General features: G+C 41.3%; 2 protein-coding genes across 10 annotated transcripts in view; one reads left to right on the plus strand and one right to left on the minus strand.

The window, feature by feature from the left end:
* The window catches only part of matn4 (matrilin 4), a 29,227-nt gene extending 23,295 nt beyond the window's left edge, over positions 1 to 5,932 (minus strand). For 3 of the 5 annotated variants that reach the window (XM_042214628.1, XM_014329633.2, XM_005948456.3), the window contains exon 1: positions 5,634 to 5,931. The gene's annotated coding sequence lies outside the window, so the exon portion shown is untranslated. Of the gene's footprint in view, positions 1 to 1,451; positions 1,503 to 5,633 lie in introns of all 5 variants that reach the window. The other 2 variants (XM_042214626.1, XM_042214627.1) reach the window with 2 other exon arrangements.
* Positions 493 to 24,657, plus strand: rbpjl (recombination signal binding protein for immunoglobulin kappa J region-like). Of its 5 annotated transcripts, none has more exons than XM_014329635.2 (13): positions 493 to 739; positions 1,109 to 1,205; positions 5,539 to 5,686; positions 10,362 to 10,496; positions 11,856 to 11,926; positions 12,039 to 12,154; positions 14,350 to 14,527; positions 15,784 to 15,921; positions 16,954 to 17,066; positions 19,250 to 19,390; positions 19,533 to 19,688; positions 19,836 to 19,939; positions 21,145 to 24,657. In XM_014329635.2, the coding sequence occupies exons 2-13, from the start codon at positions 1,169 to 1,171 to the stop codon at positions 21,443 to 21,445; spliced, it is 1,638 nt and encodes a 545-aa protein (XP_014185121.1). In that variant the 5' UTR covers positions 493 to 739; positions 1,109 to 1,168; the 3' UTR covers positions 21,446 to 24,657. The 5 variants fall into 5 exon arrangements, with proteins under 5 accessions (XP_014185121.1, XP_014185120.1, XP_005948517.1 ...); XM_014329634.2 differs by having other exon boundaries at positions 493 to 728; XM_005948455.3 differs by having other exon boundaries at positions 493 to 728; positions 1,112 to 1,205.
* Positions 24,658 to 24,976: the final 319 nt, after the last annotated feature.

Raw genomic sequence — 24,976 nt, forward strand, 5'->3', positions numbered from 1 at the left:
AACTGAAGCAATGTTACCTTGAAAATTGCTCATTATTGTGCCTTTGTTTCTAAAAAGAGCTTCCTGAGGGGGTTTACTGTTTTTATAGGACTGTTTTTAATGTTTGGTGTTTTTTTTCTGACTAAAAACCTTCTTCCCCACATGTTAAAGCATAAAAAAAGAGCGAAGAATGAAGCTATTTGCATTTTTGGCTAACTGAATGAATTAATGAAAACCTGATGTTAGATAAATGTAGAAAAAAAATCAGCCTGCAAGTACCTGCAGTGTTTGCTGAAGAGGAAGGTGTGTATGAGAAATCTGCAGTTTGGTAACAGGTGATTATCTCCTTATCCACACACACACACACACACACACCCACACACACACACACACACACACACACACACACACACACACACACCACACACACACACACACACACACACACACACACACACACACACACACACACAGCATGGCCTGATAACAGGTCCGGGATGAAGTGCAAACATGAACACGCGCAGATACACCAGAGCCCCTCTTACTGTAGCGTGACTGTAAGGTGTAGTGGAAGCTCTGCTCTGTGCTGACTGATCATTGGACTGATTGTGGACATTTGAACTACGCTGCAGTCATGATGGGCAGAAACTGAATGTATAGAACAGATTTTTTTCTGACTTTAGGCCAGAACACAAACAACAACAGGAGCATCTAAACCAGAAAGCTGCAGGACAACAGTCTGACTTCAGGTCAGCTAACAGTAAGACCATAACGTGATGTTATTACGTGCTGTTTTTTAGCCGATGTGAAGTTCTCATGGTTTGTTTTTGACCCTGTAAGTTCTTCAAAGCCACGTATGTTGTCGCCCGTCAGCATTTCTGAGGCTTTTACACAGATAGTGAACCCAGCAGCAGAAAAACATCTGATTTCAGTGGACCATCACACTGCAACACAAAGCCAACCTAATGTTTAGTCAACAGTTGCCTGAAAAGAATTACACAGCTCTTGGACTCAGTACTGGACAGTGAAGTCATTGTTCTATTCCCCCTTAAGACTATCTGCTAGGTGTGCATTTGTTGGTCTACGTCACTTACATTTCTCTGTTAAACCTGAACTTTTTCTAAAAAAGCAGAGTGACCATGGACCCGAGGAACACCCCATCCTAAATTCAGCAGAGGCCACGCCCATCATGGATGAACTGGATGTCGGGGAAGATGGCAGGAAAGGTTAGTAGTATTGTTTTGTAATCCTATAAATAAATAAAACAAACTTATTGGAAAGCACTTTTGTGGTGGTGCTATGGTGGCTGCAGCTCCCTCTGCTGGCCAAACCTGAATACAGCGTGAATACTTCTGTAGTTCTGTTGAGTGTGAAATATTAGGAAAATGTAACAAACGAAATGCAGTTGTGTTCTACGTATCATGACATTGGCTACTGTAACTGAACAGTGATAGAATAAAGAGGGTACGTACCTCGACCTGAGCTGAACATGTCCTCCACACCGAGTGTGACTCGAGCATAGACTGTATATGAAAGATGAAGCCACCGTCACTTCACCCATTGTTTTTTGAGTTCCACTTTGAAGCCTTAATGTTTGCATGTTGGTTGTTGTCCTGTTTAATGTTGGGAGCCCGACATTCTCACTGTTATTTAAACAAGAAGGTCAAGTACTAACCTACTAGGTAAAGCCAGCAAGGCTAGTTAGCAAGCTGCATGAATAAAATGCACAGCAATCAGAATAACAGCTCTTAATTAACCTTAACATCTGGAAACTAGGGTTCAGTTTGATAAGTGAAGTTTTGAAAGACCAGTCAATGGTGACATGAACTGAGTGGAGCTGTTATAAACGAATGCCTGACATGTGAAAACATCTTATTTACCCTCGTCCACGTCAGCCTCTGATAATGATGCCACACCGCCCCCCTGGGGTCATGACCCTGAGATTAAAATGGTGACAGATGACAGATAATCTTACCTTTCAGACATCCGTTTAGAAAGTTTCTGAGTCTCAGTTTATCAGAAGTCTAACGAAAGACTAAATTTACAGGTTTGAAGCGTTAGCGCTCACAGTGAAAGTGAATCGGTTCTTGTTAATGTGACTATTAAGGGACGCTGTGTGTCTCCTTTCATTCTCTGTTTCTTTTTGTTTGTTACTAAACTGTACTAACTCTAAAATTCAAGCTCCGTCAAACCTCTATGAACGAGTAGCAGTTCAACAGTAACCCTGCTTGTTGAAAAATGCCACAAGTACCTGACACGTCAAGCTCAACTGCCAGAAAACACTTTCAAAGAAAGAAAATTGAGCTGCCCTGATAGATCCCTGTATCTGATAGTTATTCCTCTGAAGAATAATTTGCACTGATTTGAATTTTACTTTCAGTTTATGAGCAGACATTATTAAAATGTCATTTTTACCTTATCTGTCAATTGAGAACAATGAATCTTCTGGAGGCACAAATATTTCTTATTTAAACAGCTGGATTTGAGGTCAAACATCATGATGGTGAAATACTGGCTACACATCTGATTGGGTCACTTGTAAGATTGTTTCCCGACTTGTCACAAATACACACCTCAGATTATAAAGCACTGTGCAACAACCTCGAGTCACCTCGATTTCATTAACATTGGAAGTAGGTGCAGCGATTTATGAACAGATGTTCTGATATAATCTGGCACACTTCCTTCAGATTGGCTTCAGCCGCCTTTCCACTGATAACATTTCTGCTGAAGCTTGAATAGCAGATGGATCAAATAAAGATCCAGATGCTTTTCTCAGGTTCTCTGTTGGGTCTTTGCTGGATTCTCTTCCTGTTTCTTAAGGACATGACTTCAGACACTGTTCATCTGAAGCAGACAGGTTTTTGTTTTAGGCATACACTGCACACCATGATGAGATATATCAAGTTGCTGGCTAATATCTCTTTGGTAATCAACTTGTTAATACAAAAACACATTTTTATGTTTTCTTTTATAAATAAAAAATAAATAAAAACATTTAGAGATAAGTGGCTTAACAAACAAAAACATTGTTTTGCTGCAGATAACTTGAAAAAAACAAGATAATCTCCTTTGGAAACAAAAAATAAAGAAATAAAGGAAGCCTCAAGGCTGTGGCCTGTGCACAGATATGGAATTAGGCATGCATCATTCAGTACGATAAAACTTAAATGTCCACGGTTGTGTTAATAAACTGTGGTTATCAGTGTTCTGTGGGCTAAACTGCTTCCTTTCACAGCAGTAATGCTACACATCAAAAAACAGCCTCGTCTCTCTGTCGGCGTTGTGTAAAGCTGCCAAAGACATCTGGTATATAACACACACCAGCAACTTGGAAAAAACTGCAATATTTTATAGAACAGGAACAAAAACAAACTTGATAAATCTGAGGAGGCGAATCAGTAAACAAATAAAGGGTGTAAAAACCATTCCTGCTACACAGACTTTCATTAAAGGTCTGCTTTTTAGACAGATCAATGGATGGCAGTGTTTTCTACTGACTTTATGTTCTGTCAGTGTGAATATGACTGAACATATGCAATGTTAAGAGGAAGCACTGAGATTAAAACAGCAGGTGAAAGAGCAAGATGTGGAAAAACAGAAAGGACAGAAGTTTGACTGACAGGCTGGACTCACACTGAGAGGAAAACACATCAGCTCTGAGCTTCAGAGATTAGAAAGCCGGACAGAGACGGAGGTCATATGTTTGTGTAACATAAAGAGAGCCAGAGTGAGCGTGAGGGGAAAGAAAGGATGTAGAAAAGCTGGAGATCAGAGAGAGCAGTTTGGATGTATACAGGGAGACGGGCGGAGAGGCTGCGGTTGTTCTGTAGGCGGTTTAGGGTTTGAGTGGCAGCTGGAGACCATATTGAGATGAACACAGCACTTCTTGTTGTTAGATTTAGATTAGAACCAGATGTTAAGTCTGCTACTGCGAGCAGTTTCACTACCTGCCTGTCTTTGAATTACACCCCGACTTCCTCCACCGCCTTTTATTATCATCTGCCTGCGAACATAAACAGACCTGAGCCCGGTTATATAAAGACCTGACTGCGGCTCAGGTGGGTAGATTATCATCAGCAGGATTATTAGGAGTACAGAGCCTGTCAGGGTATGTGTCCTCTAAATGCATCGCATGCAGGGAATAATACCGTTGACACAACAAATAAAGTCAACTAACAACGTTTTACCACTCTTTCACAAACATATCTGGATATATTTGTAGTTCATTGCATTTCTGTTTTGATTCACTTGAGTAGTTCTCAAAAATGCAAAAGGCAAAAGAAAAAATAAAGAAAAACTGCAGCTATTCATGTAATTATTGGCTGAATGAGTTCCAGACTGAGCACTGCGTTATTATTCATAATGACACACACTTTTTTTTCCCTAGAAGAAGGAGGTGTGGACCCCTTGTACCCAGTAATTTGTACCCATGGCTGCATTGATAGCCCAGGAGCCCCTCTTTAGTCACGCCTGCACCGCTGACCCGTTTAAAGTTTCCCAGAGACACGGCATCGCTGATCATGCGCCTGTATCATGACTCTGTCACCTCCAGTCTGTCCACCTGCCTGTATGGCTGTATGATTAAGCTTCTCTCTGACTGACTGTGTTGACTTAACCACGTGAGCCCTGACCCGTCTCTGTGCTCGAGCAGACTCTCCCTGAATGGTGGCTTTGACTGCCTGAAGCATCACCTCCAGGCAACCAGTGTGAACCCAAAGCCTCTTTCCCTCCGTCTTACACTCACATCTATTTTCAAATGTGATGCTTTTAGTGACCTTTAATTATCTTTCCACTTCATTTCACTGACTCATCATTTGTTTCACTTCAATGTAAACACTTACTGCAGCTAAAACCGTACAAAAATCATAATAACATCAGTGAGAACTTGTCTTTATTAGTGCATTATTATCATGATCAATACTGATAATAATGTCCAAACTGGACCTTATCCAACATCCAACTTTCAGAGGCTTTTCCAAGCTCCTTAAATTTTGAAAGCCTCCTTGGAAACTCTTTTTGAAGTCACAAACTGCTTGTGTTGGCATTTGACTAACAATTATTTTCATTAACAATTTATCCACAGATCATTTCAGTGAATAATAACTTAACTGTTTTCTCTGAATGCCACAGAATAACTCAGTTTTGAGTTTCCTCCCAGAAGCTGAGCCCATTTTTTTAGTTTAAAATTTAAAGATTTTTACTTTAATCAAGAAAAACAGCGAACTGTTGCATTTTACAGTCCAGTCTGTTTGACTGGTTTACTTGAAAACTGGTTGAAATTATTAATCAGATATTAAATTAAGACAATTCAGTTAAAACTTTCATCCACACATATCACATGTGACCATATTACACGATGAACTCGATGATTTCTGCTTTGGGATACCTTTGCTCCTGAAGCAGGCTGCAAAGCACCGCGTTGTCCTGCACACATCTCCTATTTCACTCGGTTAAATGAAGTTTAAATGATGCGACACTGTGATCTGACTCATCATGTTAATCTCTGCTTTGAACGGTTTCACTGTGAAATCAATCTAACACTTCGTTTCCTCTCAGAAACACTGCTGCACCGACCTGGCTTCCCCGAGGCAGACACCGCTCTGTTATACCCCCCTCCCCTGTCCCCGGACCCAATCAGCCCGCTGACTCACCTGGGGACGCTGCCGTCCGGACACGATGCAACACGGACGGGTGGATGGGACAGGTAAGACGGAGAACCAGCCGGGTGCTCAGACTTCTGCGACAAAAGTCCCGACACACACGCACGCGGGGCGTCCCGGGCCGGGAAAGGTGAGGTCACGGTTTGCTGGAGTTTATCCCAAAGTCTCGGAGAGGAGGTGAGGAATGAGCGCGTGGACGTGAAAAAGTTTCAGGTCAGCTTCGTGTTTCTGCCGCGCTGACCTTCCCTCGGTTTTACTCACTGTTGGAATGAAGTGGTGCAGTGATGGTGAGGAGGTATAAAAGTGCCAAGAAGTATTTGGGGAGGTAGAGACCCCGCCCCCCGGCTTTTGAAATCCGAACAATGTTGAGCGCGCGGAGAATTTTGGAGAGGTGAGACCTGCTACGGCGCACGAGCGCACAAATGTTTCTGCTTCATAAAGTTCATCAAGTGTTTTACAGATAATTTGTGACTGATCAGTGACTCTCTAATGTTCAGCTTTCTCACTCTAATCACTTTACTAAAGTAATGTGATTACATTAACAGTTTTGAGGCCAAAGAAAACGAGTCCCATGTGGCAGGAACTGTTCATGGCAGACGAACCAAAACAGTTTGAATTATGATATTTGTGTTAAAATCCTGCACGTGATAGGATATTTGTTTTATGAATAAGTCATGTGACCTGAACATATAATCTGATTGGTTGTTACTGTCTTTCTGGCCTTTAGCTATGAAAACTTAAAACTTAAGACTGGAGCATAGACTGTATATAAAAGATGGATGTATCCAACTTGGCATGGCAGCTTAGTTACTGAGGTCCAGTTTTAAAGCTGTGCATTTAAGCTGTTGCTGTCTTGGTTTTGTGAACCCAGATGTGCTGAGGTCTTTCCTGAAGCATATTCTGCTTCATTCTCATTTTTTATTTGGGAGTTGCAGGGGGCATTTCTACATAAACCCCTAAACAGCTGGACTTTATTTTGCAAACAGAATGGTCGCCCCCTGCTGGTCATCAGAAAGAAAGCTGCTTTATAGGGTATTTCCACCCTTTTTTTTTACTGCAGCCCACAGTGTAAATATTGAGTTTTTGCAGACAAGTCGACACTTCCATGCAAACTACAACTGACCTGGGCAATCTGCTCGAACCCACACATAGAGGGTTTAGGTGCAGTCCTTTCTATGTGACCAGTTTCACCAAACAATAGCTGCAAGCTCGAAACTCCAGCAGCCACTCACAACCAGTCGAGAAATACACTTTATTCTTAATCAACCTCCTGCTCCTCACCAGCTTGGATCTAAATTCTCTGAAGGTTGTAAAACTTCTAATTTAAAAAACTTTTCTTCCACTTGTGGATTTTAGGGCCCAGACACCTGTTGAGTTCATCATACTAACAAACCCAGTAATTGTAGTGATTATAAACTTTCAAATACTTGTGTGCTAGAACAACATCTGGACCAGAAGATGTAGATGCAAGTGTATTTCTGTCCACCCCTCCCCCCGTCCTTCTTCAGTTCATTCTGTGTTCCTGGTGTGAAATACCAGGAGCCCTGCGCTCCTGACGCCTGCCCTTTGACCTGTGAAAATGTGAAGGTCTAATTTAAACTACAAGCTAGTGAAGACACACACAGCCATTCAAGTCTGAACCCTGACCCGTGGAGAGAGGCGTTAGTAGGATCTGATGTTCAGTACAGCTGGCCAAGCAGGCGCTCGCCCTTATGGAGACCAGCTGGTCTGAATACATGTGTCATCATCAGGGTCAAGATTATAGACGGACTTGTAACCTTGGTGACTTTTCTAAGGGCACAAATAATATATTTGCTAAATGCTTTCTGTGCTCAGTAACAGTTTAAGGGCTTCAAAAATAATATAAACCATAAGAAAGAGAAGTGATACATGATTTTTATTTTCATTTTTCGTGATGTTAGAGTTATTGTAATAGAACTGAGTTAAAGTTTGTTGTTTGCCATAATAGGATTGGAAAATATTTCTTATGAGTTGTTCAAACATGAATTTCTTTCTACTTAAAGCTTGAAGTCGTGTTTCTGTACTGAAGAGTCCAAAGTCTGCATGTGAAGCTCAAACATCCACTGTGCCATCTCTGTTTGGGACTTTAGTCACTCTCAGTTTCTCCACTTTGTTAATATCTTAATATCCAGATAATAGTTGTGAATGGAAAGTATTTGCTGTTACCTTAAATTTGTGTGAGAACTTGGTGGCTGCCACAGGAAACCGCAGCAGGTTGATTTTTAACCACTTACATAATTCAGCTGTCTTTTGAGTCCTTCCTTATTCCCTTGCCTTCCTCCTCTCCTCCTCTCCTCCTCTCCTCCTCTCCTCCTCTCGTGTCGATAGTCTTCATTAGGAGTAGCATTCCAGACTCCAGGCCCCGGGGTCGTAACTCTGTGTCTGGCTCCTCATTACATCGCTACAGCGGGGAGAAAACACAGCTAATGTGACAGGCGCTATTGTTAGCAGAGCAACACGGGGTCAGTCAGCTTGTTCTTTCAGCCTTTTGCCTGCTGTTCAGCTCAGCATTTAAAATCTAATCACACAGAAGGAGGCCGCGTTAACAGAAGTAATGAACACTTTACAAAGTAAAAAGGTTGTAAATAACCTGCTCAGGATTAAATGAATAGAAAAAGATAAGATAAGATACCTTTTATTAGTCCCACAAGGGGAAATTGTGGGACTAATAAAAGCATTAAAATCTAAGTGTAAAGCCTTTATTTGATTAAAGCACTGCTTTGTTGTCTTGTAATTACAAAAGACCCAGCAAGTGGAAACATAATATCAAATACTAAATGTCCATTCAGAAAACCCAAGTCTGTATTTGTGCTTCAGGAATCTTTTGTCCACTTAGTCTAGTTTTGTTCTGGCAGTGGCTCACCTGCTGTTCACTCACCTGCTGTTCACTTACCTGCTGTCAAAACATGAAATATCTAAAATTTAATGACTGGAAATAAGACTTTGAGGGTTTTTTCTTTAAATTAAATGTCAATCAGAGGAGAAAATGAACAATACATGAAACAAATAATGTGATTAAACAATAGCTTTTAAGTTCTGCCTATATTTGAATAATGTTTCTCTTTATTTGCAAGAAAAAACAAACATGCATACACATCCATATATCTCCGTTGGTGTGTGTTCATATTAAACATGGCCCAAGTTTTGAATAGTGAGGTCATGGTATGTACAAGGAGTCCACCCTGCTCTAAAAGTTTTATCCTTTTGACTGTTTTGAACTGTGAACATGTAAATCTACTAAAAAATGAAAAATATGGATCCAGACATGAGCAAAGATGCTCTGTGGAACAAAATGAAACAAGAAAAAACCAGAGGCCAGAAGAAGAAATGAAATAAGCATGAATGCAGAAGTCAAGTGATCAACAATGGTAAATGGCCTGCATTTGTATAGCGCTTTTCTAGTCCATAGGACCCCAAAGCGCTTCACACTACATTCAGTCATTCACACACACATTCACACACTGGCGATAGCAAGCTACATTGTAGCCACAGCTGCCCTGGGGCGCACTGACAGAGGCGAGGCTGCCGGACCCAGGCGCCACCGGGCCCTCTGACCACCACCAGTAGGCAAACATGGGGTTAGTATCTTGCCCAAGGATATTTGGCATGCAGCCAGGATGCAGCCTGGGATCGAACCACCGACCTTCTGATTAGTGGCTGACCTGCTCTGCCACCTGAGCTACAGCCACTCCAAAGAAAAGCAACCATAGATCTAAACTGTAAATCTAAACTGCATATAAAGTAGCATGTATTGAATAATAAACTGCATGTATATGCATCAGCATATGTGTATTAACATGCTATTTTTGTACGAGTAACCTGTAAGTTAACTAGTTCTGATCAGACAGGATTTTTTTGCTTTCGTTTGGTCCAGAGTCTGTATCTGAAACTTAAATATGTGAAAATGTGACATTACTGCGTCTCCTGTCTTTTCTTTCTGTGCTGAGAATGTTTTCCAGCTATAAAAAGAATTGTTCCATGTTTTAATGAGTCTCTAACAACACCGTTATCCCATCTTTGGCTTGCCTGTATTTATATCTGCTGCTGTTGAGTCTCTTCTAAAGATGGATGGAGTGTCTGCTGATGATAATTGTGTGCTTAGTCTAAGCTACTTTGTGGGAACATGAAAAAAAGTGTAATTCAAACTACAGTGGGATTCGTTTCTTGATAACATGGTGGTAAAACTCTAGTCTGCTTCATTCATGTGTCACTCAGCTTTGTTTTTTTAAGGGAACGAGCAGGTTTTCACCACTTTAACCACGTCCATGTGTTCGTTTATGATGGCAGTGAGCTGTCTGCCTGAAACGGAGTCTCGTTGCACACATTTAGTTTCTGTGAAAAACACCAAACTGGGCTGAGATGCTGCAGACATCACACAGTTTAGAAACGGGCCTGATTTAAAGTCAGACGATGATGGTGATGGAGGATGTTTTGGAGCACTGGTCATTCCTGTATTATGAATATTTGTGACCCCTGATTTTTCCTGAAGTGCTACAGTGATGTTCACACTTGTAGATAAACTAACAACTGCTGAGTTATTTTATGTCATAAAATTTGCACAAACATTTGCACCTCCATCAACACTTTTATGCATAGTTTTTCTGTTGAGCACCATCAGAATCTTGGCTTTTCCTCACAAACACACTATGTGTTGTTTTTTGCGTTTCTTTGTGACAAACATCCTTGTCATCCAATCAGGAGACTGAACTCAGGGTTTCAAGGCTGTCAGTTACTGGGAACATCAGCAGAACTAGGACGAGAAGCCCACGCAGACCAGAGTGTCACCATCCTGCACGCCAAGGTCGCTCAGAAGTCCTACGGCAATGAGAAAAGGTGTGGTGATGATTTTATAGAAATAAAATAGATTACACAAATAATCCAAAAACAGTTGATTCTGTTCATCTGGGCGTAACGTTTTTAGTGGGAGAAACGTTTCGTCACTCATCCAGGTGACTTCTTCAGTCTCAGCTGACTGCAGGTTTCCCCAACTTTATAAACAGTTTATTTGCACAATGACTGAAACCAGGCGCATGAATAAACAATGAGCTGTGAGGTCAGTTTATGATCATTAACCTGCAAATTGTCATGACCATTGATCAGCTACCACTGATCAAAGCTCATTGATCAATGATGACTGAGCATGCATCAAGATATTACACAAATAAACTTGCAGCATTAACACATTTTAATAAACCCAACACAGAAATGTTTTTCTAACAAACAGATTAATCTGACTGATCTGAGGGACAGGCTCAGATTTCCAAGTTTATTTGGCAGTTACTTTAATATCTACACAGATCCACAAAGTGTCATAAAACAGTGACAAAATGATTTCCTCGAGAACAACAGATGATTTCTTTTGGACGCAAACCCCAAAGAAATGCTGTTTACTTAGACATGAAGTCACAGAAATGAATAAGAAATCTGCAACATATTTGACATTTGGTGGAAACTTAATAACAAACCAGTCATTTCACCTCTAGCTACAGCTAGCAACTGGCACACAAAACTAAAATTAAAGATGAGATTAAAGACTTGAAGTAGAGGAAGGTGAAGATACTTTTGAGTTTTTGAGAAACTGCAAAGTTTATTTGCAGTTTTTTATGTGCAGCCAGTTTCATGAGAGCCCGGCTGTGTGTTATGGATAGTTTGCATGATCAAAAGTCCTTTGTTATTTGATTTTCTAATGTCATATTCTGTCCTGCAATATTCTTCTGAAGATTCTTGTTCATGATTTAATTTGTTCTCCTGTGTGTCCTGTAACTGCCCTGAGCTGTCATATTCATGCAGCTGAATAAGGCTGATGTGAACTGGCTGCACGTTCACCTTCTTTAACCATTATTATGCACGACAGTTAGAGTTGTGAACAAACAAGTTTCTTCTAATTAAACTTGCTTTATGTTGAGCAGGACATGCATTTTAATAAATCAAAGAAAGCTTTATTTTGTCCAATCATGTGATTTACATTTCACAGTATTTCCCATTAGTGAGACTGAGTTTGTTGCCCGTGATGTTTAAGGCAGAGAAACGTTTTGTAATACCTGTAATACACACGAGACTCACCTGATTTTAACAGATGAATGAAGAGAAGAAGAAAATCTTAATGTAGAGATTAGTGAAATCATGAGCACGTTAACTGGTTTAGTTGGATAAAATCTGCTGTTTCAGTGACTGTTTCTGCATCACCTCCAGATTCTTCTGCCCTCCTCCTTGTGTTTACATCACTGGCCATGGATGGAAAGTCACGCAGGACCATTTAAAGGGTAAATAAAGATGATTATAGTCAGCTTTACATTAAAATTTGAGTGAATTTTATAATGTCTTACATTCTTCCGCTCACTGCTGTTTTTCCTTCTCATTGTCTTTTCCATCCAGCGGCCGGTTATGGCGACTCTGTGTTTCGAGTGTGTGGTTACATGTGCCTGGACAGCTCCAGCCAGTCACAGGCAGACGCATTCAAACTGGTGTTCGATGAACAGCCAAACTCCAGGGTGAGAGCTCTCTGGTGGCCGTGAGCAAACCTCTGTTTATGTTGACAGTCGTTCCTGGTCAGAAAATTCCTTTTGTGACACAGACACTAATTTTCTGGGATTTACGCTCCCCCTTTGTCCCGTTAGTTATCGTCTCAATTCATCTCCAGGTGTTCACTGATGGGGGCGGAGGTGGCACCAGCGAGCCATCTGCATCCATCCACGTCTTTGTCCTGAACAGTTTTCTGAAGATTTGCAGAATTTATTAATTTATTATTTTCAGACATAACTGATCAGAGATGCTATAATGATGCTGATGATTAAACTGAAATATTAATACAAAGTCAGTGATACCCATACGCAAAAGTTTAATTAATTATGCAAAGTTACAGAGTAATTAGACCAAAATTGTTGCCGTTACCATTCCAGTCTTACATGTCTCAAATGATCATTACTGTGAAATCTAACTAAAATTTAGATTTTGGGAAGTGAAGTTTGGTAACATGACGGCTCTAAAACGTGATAATAGAGTGTAAAAAATCAGAATATACCTGACAGCTCCACACATCAAGTTAATGTAAAATCCTTTTTTAATAGAAGTACACTGAGTGTCTTTGGTTGCCCCTCAGTGGAATAAGAGTGTTGGAGTGAAAGCATCACAGAGCAACACTGTGATCATCTGTAACGCTCAGAAAGCCAAACGACATTCTGAGTTTCTCTAAGTTTGGATCGAGCTGAATATCAGCACTAAAAACTCACTTTTAACGGGGCGATCGTGGCTCAAGAGTTGGCAGTTCATCTTGTAATCGGAAGGTTGCCGGTTCGAGCCCGGCTTGGACAGTCTCGGTCGTTGTGTCCTTGGGCAAGACACTTCACCCGTTGCCTACTGGTGGTGGTCAGAGGGCCCGGTGGCGCCTGTGTCCGGCAGCCTCGCCTCTGTCAGTGCGCCCCAGGGTGGCTGTGGCTACAATGTAGCTGCCATCACCAGTGTGTGTGTGAATGGGTGGATGACTGGATATGTAAAGCGCTTTGGGGTCCTTAGGGACGAGTAAAGCGCTATACAAATACAGGCCGTTTACTTTTTAAATGAAATCTGCTTCCTGCATTCTGCACTTCTGGCTCTCATTTCCATAATCCGCACACAGGAATATGTGACGTTTAGCCCCAAATATCCAGAGTGCCTCACCAAACAGGTGAAGTGCATAAAAAACTGCCAGACATGATTAGTGACCAGCACAAGCAGAAATCAGAAACACAACACTTCAAGTTTTCATCTGCCACAAGATACAGAGTGGAGGTCAGGATCAAACACATAACACAGGGAGCTGTTGTTGTTGTCTGATGTGTTTCAGAAATTCTTTCTTTTTATTTCATCCTTTTCGTGTTTTCAGCGGCTGTTTGGTTAGTTTTAGGCACCAAAACGACTCTGTACAGTTTTAGGAAGGAAAATAGTCACGAACTGATTTAAAATGGGTCCTTTCACAACCATAAGCACACATCTGAAGTTTCTTTGTCACCACGTTGGTTTGGCTGAAAAGAAGCAGCAGTGATGAAACCTCGGCTTTGTTGAGAGTTCTGCGGTTTTACACACAGTTATTAACGTCGCTGTCATAAACATCGTTTGTTACACTCGTTAAACAACCGACCGGTGTTTTCACTGCGAGCTGTACACGTCGTATACTGTTGTTTTGCTTTGTGGGGTTTTTTGTAACTACCTCATATTAAAGGCAAAGTCTACAATTTTTTTTACGACATATGATACATGACATGTATATTTACTGTGACAAGAGTAAAAACAGTCCTTAGAATAAGTTTCATTCAGGCCGGTTGTCTGAAAGTGAGCAGATAAGTGACTGATGATGTATGAACTGTTGTGTTGGAGCTCTGCGTGTGTTTACTCGGCCACGAGCATTAAACCTTTTATTTCAGGCCATTGTTGACTCAACAAACAGTCGCGTCTGACAGAAAAACTGCACGGCTGCAAACCTTTCGCTTATTTACTGACTGATGGAGAAACAGACGTGCTTTGTCTTTATTGCTGTACAACCTTCAGCCGAGCGTCAAATGCTGAGAAAATCAGAAAAAAATAACCAGAAAAAGTTTATTTCAATTAGTTATTTATGAAAAACAACATTCCTGAAGAGTTTTCCTCCTCTGCGTCTGATTATGTGAAGTGTAATAAGTCTCACACTCATGCTGTCTGTGTGTCTCGTCAGCAGATGTTCGCTTGCGCCAAGACGCTGTTCATCTCTGATCAGGACAAGAGGAAGCATTTCTGCTTGCTGCTGCGCCTCTTCTTGGGCAACAGACAGGAAGTGGGTTCGTTCCAGAGCCGGATGATCAAAGTCATCTCCAAACCCTCCCAGAAGAGACAGTCCATGAAGAACGCTGATCGTGGGTTTATTCCACTTTTAATCCAACAAATCAGGGATTTCCATTTATTTTTAAACTGAGGATAAGTGGCAGAAATGAACATTTGAAAAGGTCTCACATCACCTGAGATGGATATTTGTGTTTGTTTTGCTTTGGAGGTCTGTTGTCATTTCTTTAGCAACTAGACATTAGTATGATTTTTACTATTTTGGTCTCCTTGGTGACAAATACAGTAAAAAAAAGAAAAACACAAATGAGCAAAAACAACAAAAAGCAAAGAGCCAAAGTAAACTGAAAATGAATCAAAGGAAACTGAAATTGAGTAAAATCATGGAAAATGATTTCATTCAGAAACAAAAGGTGGAAATGTGTTGATTTAACTGTCTCTGTGTTTTGGCCTGTTTGATGACGTTTGCATCATGTGAATCGTTGCAGACATTAAGATGGAAACAATGAAGAAGCCTTTAAGTTTGATGGTTAATGTTAGGGTGGGAGTCATGGAAGGTCCTCACATAGATTCAGGATTCCCTGCATTCATCCTGGGATGACACTGTGTGGTGCGCACGGATTGACTTGATTTGAGTTTAAACACAGATTCTCGGTAAATTATTATCGCTGTTGTTTTATTATCCTGAGATGAGATCAGGGAAGGACAAACAGAATGACTAACACAGATGGTCTCAGTGGTCTCTGGTGTCGTGTGACTTAGTTCAGCCTGTGCTGACAGGAGTTAACCTGAAAACCAGAACATGCAGAGACGCAGGGAGAACATGCAACCTCCTCACTGAAGGACCAAATCAGGAATCCTCTTGCTGTGATGCCACAGTGCTGAGCTGCTGTGAAGCCTGAGCACACGTGTGATGGAAACACACATGTGTGCATGTTTGTGCCTCACAGGTTCCCAGTGGACTCACTTTATGTGGACCTGCACTAAATGCTCATCACTTGTCCTTCATCACACACTGAGACAATTGTCTATCATTTCAACAGCTCTCATTTAGTAAAAGCCTCACAGGAAACATGATGCTCAGAGATTTATTTATGCTAAATGTATTTACTCACCAGGATATTAAAAAACATAAAATAAAATGTTTGATTAAAATCATTTTCCATCACATGACTGTCACCAAGCCACCAGAGCTTGTTTGTGTTTATTTCTTATTTTCAAAATGGTTAAATTTCAGACTGTCCCACACAAACATCCTTTAAATCCCACTAACTGTGTGTGTGTGTGTGTGTGTGTGTGTGTGTGTGTGTGTGTGTGTGTGTGTCTGCAGTGTGTATCTCATCCTGCTCCAGGGTGGCTTTGTTTAACCGTTTACGCTCTCAGACCGTCAGCACTCGTTACCTCTCGGTGGACAGAGGAGCTTTCATAGCGAGCGCCAGACACTGGACGGCCTTCACCATCACCATGGGTAAGTGTGTGCGTCCGTGTCAGCGTGTGTCACGGCTTGTGTGCAAACAGTACAGTAGATTCAAAGCTTTGTATTCACACACAAACACATGCTTTGGATACAGGGAAGGTCATAATGTTTTCACTTTATGATTTACTGTAACTGTTTGACTTTAACTGAAAAACATAGATGTAGAACACAGACATCCCATAAAACTGCCGTTTACCCTCAAACTGTAATATGAAGGATGTTAGCGCAGTTATACTGCCTGAGCTTCTTGTTTTTAGTCACACTCAGTAAAATGAGTGCATTGAATGAACAATGTGGAGAATAATTATGTTGAGCAACACAGAACAGCTTAGAGCTCTTACTGGGTTGTGTTGCCCATTTCTCTTCTATAAATCGATGCACATAAGGTAGAAATTGTTGTATACAAATTCAATAGGCAGGAAGTGTGTCTGCTGGTGTCCCCAAACAGAACCTACACCCGTGGTCCTCATGGTGTCTTTTGGATGCTTTATTCTTCCAGCATCCTCACCTAAACCAAACAGAGAAGTAGGAACACAGCATGTGGAAGGATCCGTGCGGTGTCCTGTGTGTGAGAAATCAAATACATCTATGAAAACAGGCTCTGATTTGTCTGTGATGGTGTCAAACGTGTATCCTCCAGTCAGCAGACGTGTCTTCTCGCCCTGCAGCCATCCTGCATAAATACAGTCACTGTGCGAGCGGTTTTCCTCAGTAAAGTCTAGAAGAGTCCATTTAAAGATCTGTGAGGTTATTTATTTAACACAGTGCCCTGTGTGCACGGACCTCCCACCACCAAAACCCAAACCTCAGTCATTCATCCATCAGCACTTGGTCCTCTCTTCGATCACGCACACCGACGCTCTGTTTGTCCTCTGTTAGCAGAAAAGTCATGCAAGGAAAAAATGTAATAAAGCTGAAAATGTGCAGAAATTAACCGTCAGTGTGTGTGTGTGTGTGCTGCAGGGGAAGGAATATGAATATTCATGCATAGTTGTGTGTGTGTTTGTGTGTGTGCGTGTGTAGTGGATGACCAGTGTGCTGAGCAAGGAGGCTTTGTGCTGAGCGAAGGCTTCATCTGTTACGGCTGTGTGGTCCAGCTAGTGTGCACCGAGTCTGGAGCAGCTCTGCCACCCATGGTAACACACACACACACACACACACACACACACACACACACACACACACACACACACACACACACACACAGCGCATGTGAATAGTGCATACCTTGTATTGTCCACCATATGTGCCCTCACTGGTATTCCAGCGAATTTTATCTGCACTCAGCCAAAGCTTTAAAAACCTCTGCTGTAGTCAGTGCCGTTAAACAGCTGCAGAGGACGACACAGTGAGATGATGGAAACAAACCTCATAATAAAAATCAAAACATGATAGAAATACCAGATACCTTTTAATACCTTTTTTCTAACCATGCCACATTTCTACAAAACGGAGAATCAAATGATTTTATTTATTTTTTTCTGTGAAAAGAAAATTGTGTCAGACTGGATCTCAGGTGTGCGTCTGTAAAACATTAGGAAATTTCTAGGAATAGCCCCTCCCACAGCCACAGGTGTCATTAGTTCCAAATTTGGGGCAGTAAATAGTTTTTTCTGGTGGAAACATGGAGTGTTTTCCAGATTAGCCACAGTTTATGTTCCTAAATCTAGTTTCTAGTTTGGCTGATATACATGAAACAATCGACCACTGAGATTAAACAACCCTGTAAATTCAGAAGTCTTGACTGAAATTCTCTGAGCTCATCTCAGGATATTAAAACAATAACCACGAGATTTGGGAAAATCCTGCTAGTTTACTAAGAATCTTTAAATCCCAAAGAAGACACACTGCTGAAGTGTTTGTTAGCGAGACACCAGATTCCTGGAAGTAAGTTGGATTAATCAATGTTGACTTTTCAATATCTTATCAACAAAAGAAGCTCTTTATAACCATCTATAGCTGGAAATGGGTGCGCTCTGCACTAATTATTTGACCATAAAATCAGTTAAGGTATAATCGCTGCTCAATACTGAATGACTTCCAGATGTGTGTCTGTGCAGGTGTTACATAAGCTGCTAATCCCACAGATATCCTTCCAGTTTGAGCCGTTCTTAGACAAACGTCTGCACTGCCGTCCGTCACATTTCGCTGAGCACACCCTTTCTCTGTACTTCCTAAACTGCTGTCATAACACCCTGAGCTGCTGGCCTGCTGGTTATTGGTGAGGGTATACCCGCACAACACACCTCTATATGTTTTTGTAGTTGAGGCCTATTGCAGCCTGTTTGTTTAAAGACAGAGAAAGCTGGCGTTGGACTGTGGTGGTCGTGGTCGGCGTTCAGCGACCGGAGAGGTGAAGACAAAACGCTCAGCAGCACGAGAACAAAGACTTTCAGATTGTGTGTGTGGTGCAGTTTAGGGTACATTTAAGTGTCTTAATACCGAGGTTTGGACTCAGCGCCAGAAAACACCACAGTTAATTCAGTGTCCAACCTCCACAGATACACCTGGATGATGTTTGTACATCTTTTAAAACCCGAATCGCTCAGTTTCTGCTGGTTGTGTTATCTCAGACAGCTGCTCACTGTTTATTTTACTCTCCTGATCTCTGACTGTACATCTGTGAGATGATATATTTGGATGGTTTTTAGAAGCCCGTGGTATTTCTTCTTCAACAGATCTAAAACAAACTGTTATTGTAGATGTATTAGACAGATTTATGTTTTTATTACCCTCAGCAATCATACCTGGGTAATATACAGTTATATAAGACCACAGTAGGATGTGTGAATATGTTAAAATCTTTGTAAAGTGATGATTAAGCCCTTTTATTTCTAGAAACTGTCCATAAGCACAATCAGACGCACCGCCTCGAGCCGTGATCCTCCCACAGCTGCAGTGTCCTGACAGCAAACTCTCCACCTGCAAAATCCAAACAAAAGCATCATTTAAACTTAATTTTATCTATATTTAAAAACTCTCCTTTCCTTTGTTTTTTCTTCTATCAGCACACTGAGTTTCAGTGTATTTAGCATTTGTAATAAACCAAAGTTTTTAACCTATTTGTAAATTCAGTGACTTATAATTAAATGATTTCAATGCATTTTTATTTACACACATAAACAGGCGAACTGGCTCCAACTAAAACAAATGTGAACTGCATTTCACATTCGCCTCAAAGAGCTGCTAGAACAGATAAACAGTGAGCCTCCAAATCATGCCTGATAGCACCGTTTTTTCTTACAGTTAAGTTGTTATTATTGGGGAAATATTTTAGTTATTCATAAATGGATTCTAAGCTAAAGTTCTTCATCTTCAGGTGATCCGAAAGGTCAACAAGCAGCACGCCATCTTAGACGTGGACGAGCCCGTTTCTCAGCTCCATAAGTGCGCCTTTCAGTTCAGAGACAACCCTCACGCCTATCTGTGTCTAACCAACGACGCCATCATACAGTACCAGGTTCTCTTCTCTTTCCCAGCCTTTGTTTTCGATTCGTCCTCCACCTGCCTGTGTTTATTTCTTCCAGCTGACACCTTCACGTTTGTCCTGTTGACATGTTTCTTCCTTTTAACCATCTCCTCCATCTTTTTCTTCCCTTCAGGCCCCGTTCAGCGTCAGAGATCCCAGCAAAGTGGTGCTGAATGACGGGTCCTGTTGGACCATCATCGGGGTGGAAGTCGTAGAGTTCACCTTCAATCAGGGTCTAGCTTGTATCACGACACCAGTTAGCCCATTTCCTGTTGTCACTGGGTTAGAGGTGAAGTGCCAAGACAAACCTTCACATTGTGTGGTTCTCATGTGTTTTATAATATTTTTATAAAAACCTAAATGTGCTGTTAGCTAGAAATGGAGCAAACCACTCAGTCAAAAAAGGAGATCCAGAGTTCCTTTTTTCTTCCTGCAGGTGAACGGTGGAGGGCACGTCGCCATGCTGGAAATTCACGGAGAAAACTTCACTCCTCATCTGAAAGTCTGGTTCGGCAACGGCGAAGCAGAGACCATGTACAAGTGAGCGAACAATCACGAGTCGTTTTCAGCTTTGAATCATGGAAAGCTGCTTCAGCAGGATCGAAATATAAAGCTGGAAAATAGTGTCACAGGCGCCTTTTACCTAAAAACTTAACCTGTTAAATTTATATGGCCCCTGCAGGGGGCGGAGCTTCTCAGAGGGACTTTTCGCAGTTTGTTGAGGATTTTCTAAAACATTTGTTTTTGTTGAAAATAGAAAAATGCACCATATTTTTTTCAAGGATAAAATTCAGGACTCTGGGAAAATATGATGGGCATTTTTTTTTTCAGCAACTATCAGGGCGTATTCATCCGCCCTGATAGTCGGAGCCAAGCCTGGACCAGAGCGATGTATAAAGAGGTTTATGTTATAACCAAACATCAGTAGGAGGAACTCAGCTTGGCTCACAGGGAACAATCCTCCCTCTAACTCTTATGTGGGCGTCTGTAATTTACAGACGGGCATCACAGAAACTTGACATCCAGCCGTGCTCTCACAGAATCTCACGTGACGCAAACCGAAGTAAAACAGGCCTCTGACGTCAGGATCCACCTCAGATCCCACACCTGAAGTGCTGAGGCATCGTAAGTCAGGGTCACAGTGAGAGCGGCTCACCGCGAGGCTCTGCAGCAGCGTGTGTGAAGAACAGCCGTCCACAATGTGCTGTTTGTGCAAGAAGCTGGAGCCAATTAGGAACATGATCCCTCCCTGCCAGGCCAACCAGAGGCGCAATATAGGTTCAAATAAAATATTTTATAAAAGGGCATTCACAGTGTCTGCTGTCTGCTCAGACCTCGTACCAGCCACACGTTTATGTTTAGTTTATACTCATTAACTTAAACAGCTTCATTCAAATTCTCAGAAAGGAGAAACTGAAGAAGTATTAGCTATAGAAAAATGCCACATTTGCATTTTTTCTTTTCTTTTTCTGTCACATTTTTATACCTTTTACTGTATTTATTTTTCTTTTTGCTTCTTTCTACAACACAGTTCATACAGATAAGTTACATTTTAAGTTTAATGTCTTTAAAAACTCTTTAAAGGTCTTCACTTTATCTGTTTTATATTTGATCAGATCATTTGGTGCTTCCAGTGACGTCCTGCTCCTTACATCTTTACAGCAGTCAGCAACTTTCGAAGTTTGTCTTCTCATTTATTTTCCAGACCACAGCTCTGACTTTCATGTCCTTGTTTTTCCTCTCAGGTCTCCCAAATCTCTGCTCTGCGTCGTTCCCGATGTTTCGGTTTTCAGCGACGGCTGGCGCTGTCTGCGGCGCGTCATCACCGTCCCTCTGTCTCTCGTCCGACTGGATGGACTGATTTACCGCACCTCCTACAGTTTCACCTACACGCCTGAGCTCCAGCCGCCCCCGTCGGCCCGAATGACAGCCGGAGGAGGGAAGAGAGAAGGAGGGATGGGTGGAGGACAAGACGATGACATCCTGTTGGAGACCATCCATCAGGAGTTCACCAGAGCCAATTTTCACCTCTTCATGCAGAGTTAGTTCGTTTGGAATCACAGAAATCAAAGTGTACAAATAGCTGAACTGGAGACAGGTGTGACATCATAATTACCTTCCTTCCATCTGCTCTGCACATTAAAATTAAAGTGTTTTCTTCAAGCTCAGTAAGAAAGCAAAATCTTATGTTTACATGGGTACGAGTGCACACGAAAGAAAACAGGTTCCTCGGTCACGTGACTGAAACTAACGCGACACTTTTCATATCTGTGATTTCTAATCGAGGCTTCAGCACAAAGTTCTTTGACAGAAATTGTATATTTTAAAAGCCTTTAATAGCTTTAGACAAGTGTGAACAGGAAACAGGAGATGAAATGGAAAAAAAAGAATGGCTGACGCCCCCTGATGTCACTGATGTCTCTCTGTTGAAGCTTCCACGTAAGCAGTTCGACCTCAGCCTCATTTTGGAGCCAGATGTGATCACATCTGTTAATCTGCTTACCTGCTAATTAGTGACAGACTAATAAAAAAAGAGACGTTTCAACACCAAAACTGAAGCACAGACTTGGATGTACAGCTGTGTTGATCTCAGTGGATCAGCAGTATGATGAAAACACGCTGGCAGGAAGAAGTCTTGACATTAATAAAAATAAATCACTAGATCCTTGCATATGTGAGTTTAAGGAAATTTTGTTTTTTTATACATTTCTTAGGTAATAAAGGCAACCATCCAAAATAAGAACAGATAAAACCTGAGCTTTCATCACATCTGAATATTTTCATGTGATCATTTAAAGAAGATCAGCTGCAGCTGCCCACAGGCCGATAAAGAGACTTTCACCACAGAGTCTACGAAGGACACTGAACATTAAACATCACTTTATCAGTGTTCCTGGTTTTGAAGTGCAAATGAGTGCTGAGTGTGAGCAAACACACTGTGAGTTATGACTGAGTTTTGCAGCCACCAGAGAAACACTGTGTGTCCTGTATGATGTGTTCAGGGTCTCTGTGGCAGTAAAACCTTCAATATGATTCAAAAATGAAAAGGATCACAGTGAAGGGGAGGATGTGTTTATCTCATGGATGGATGTGAGTTGAGAGATGTGTGCTTCCCAAATTTTTTTGAACCCAATATTCTGTGACAAACTGTCTGGGTGTCAGTCTCTCACTGGATGTGTGTGAATGTTAATCATAATATATTAAACCCACAGGAAGAATTACAGTTCAAGTTATCAAAGTGTCAGCAGAGGCGCTGCTCTGCTGAGTGATGGACAAAAGAAATATCTGAGTGTAGAAAAGTCAAAACAATAAAACCTGTTGTCAAATAATCAAATAGAACAAGGCCCGTTTGTTCTATAAATCTAAAATCTTGTGAAAATATTATTCTGTGTTACATGTCACACACCAGTGATATTTCCAGCATTTTATTCCCAATAGAGCAGCACAAACGGGACTAAGACCAAGGTGGAGGAGAGTGGAGACCCACAGGCAATCAGAATATTAGACAAGAAATCATTTGGTACATTTTTTTACTTCAGTATTATTTCAAGTTGTTTAGCATTAAAATGTATTATTTTAAATAACTCAAGGACAAAGTTATACAGAATAATATGCATTTCAATAATGAATTGTATCTTAATGCATAGGTGCAAAATCATTGAGAAATCAAACATGTGGATTATTAAAAATGACATTTCCATATTGGATCAGAAACGTCCAGAGTTAACGGTGATGTGAAACAGCTGGAGATGTTCAGATGTTCACTGGGAGCGAGCAGGATTAGAAATAAGTCCGCCACCTCAGATCGAGCAAAGTTAGAGGCTGAGATGATTTGGACATGTGCTGAGGAGGGAGGGTGGATACACTGGACTAAACACGCTGGAGATGGAGCTGCCTGCAGGAGGAAAAGATGAAGAACAGAGAGAAGATTCATGAAGGTAGAAAAAGAGGAGCATGCTATGGGTCAGGTCAGAAGGAGGCAGATGATCTGCCGTGGTGATTCCCACAGCAAAAGAAGAAGAAAGTTAATAATAGACTCTAAGTGGACGTTCATCACACAGTCATCATTTAGTTTTACTGATTCTGATCCAGTCTGGGGCTTTTCTCTGTAAACTCTCCAGCTGCTCCACCTCCAATCACACAGATGGGGTAAGGTTCACCGGTGACTCCAAGCTGACCGTAAGTGTGAATGGTTGTCTGGCCCAGCGACAGCCTGTCTGCAGTGTCTCAGCCGGGTATAGGTTCCAGCCCCCCACGACCCTGACATGGATAAGCAGACTGGAATTTGACTGTTTTTCAGGGGTAAATGGGTTTATGTGTTCCCTTTTGTAGTTTGAACTGTGTGTGATCTTCTGTTGCACCACACATTAGAAGATGTAAGCAGCACGGTGATGACAGCCTCCCTCACACTTTAATCTTCATTCTTATTTTGTTAATCGAGTTAATCAAAGTGTCAGGTTACGACTGAAGTCACCAAACCAGCAAATCTGATTTCACTTGACTTGTTTCTACACTTTGTTCCTGCTGCATGTTTGATTCTTGGAAGTAAAATTACAAGTAATTAAATTTGGGCTGAAAAGAACAACCAAAAGCTCTTTTGTTCCCACCAAGTGAAGCAGGTGATCATGACAGAGGCATGGCAGGACCTCCCGCATCGCCGTATCGCTCTGTTGTAAACCCCAAAGTTCATTCTTTTCAGCCTTCGCATACTTCTCATTCTTAACACGGCGACTTCTCCTCAGTTCGGGCGTTATCTGTGGAAGCTCATTCTTCACTGAGATTAAGCAACAATCCAAAAAACACAAGTCACCTGATTTAATATGCGTGGAGAGGAGATAAGCTGGAGCTTATTCATATTTGTTAAAGCTGCATCGCTGCAGTGATTTCTCCCCGCCTGCAGTTTCTTTTTATCTGAGTGGAAATGTGACTTCACTGCACCTGTTCTGAAGAACAGCAGGCAGATATTAATCTGATGACCTGAGAGGAACTCAGCAACAATGTGTGTGAGAGAGAGAGCTCCACAAAAACAAGATGTGAAGAGAGGGAGGGTCGAGAAACCCAGAGACCACCAGACCTTCGTACACGACCAACCGGCCAGTCACAACGCAGACTGCTCCTACATCATATTCCGCTTAAAAATCTGTTTCTACACTAATAATCACTTTATATGTTCCCCTTATAGTTCACTGTAAATGTCTCCCTGCACTACAGGCAGGAATTAAAAACAAAGAAACAAATTAATTTACTGTTTTTGAATGATTTTCATGCCAAACCTCACAAAACTTAAAAAATGTATCACATAATATTCTCATTTATTTCAATTGGAATCAAAGACGTCACACAGGAAAAAATCGTAGTTACACTTTTACTAATCATAAAAACTTATTGCAGGGATGTTAAAGTCATTAATATGGTGGGACACACACAGCCCACTTTGATGTGCAGTGGGCTGGACCAGTGAAAATCACGATAAATGTGTAGAGTTACACAAAAGATTCTGGTAGTCCATTGCTCAGACTATAAATAAATATATTTATAATAAAATATGATTTAAAATATACAATTTATCGTAAAATA

Source organism: Haplochromis burtoni, unplaced genomic scaffold (assembly GCF_018398535.1).
Source record: "Haplochromis burtoni strain Fernald_Lab_line unplaced genomic scaffold, NCSU_Asbu1 Contig_595, whole genome shotgun sequence".
NCBI lineage: Eukaryota > Metazoa > Chordata > Actinopteri > Cichliformes > Cichlidae > Haplochromis > Haplochromis burtoni.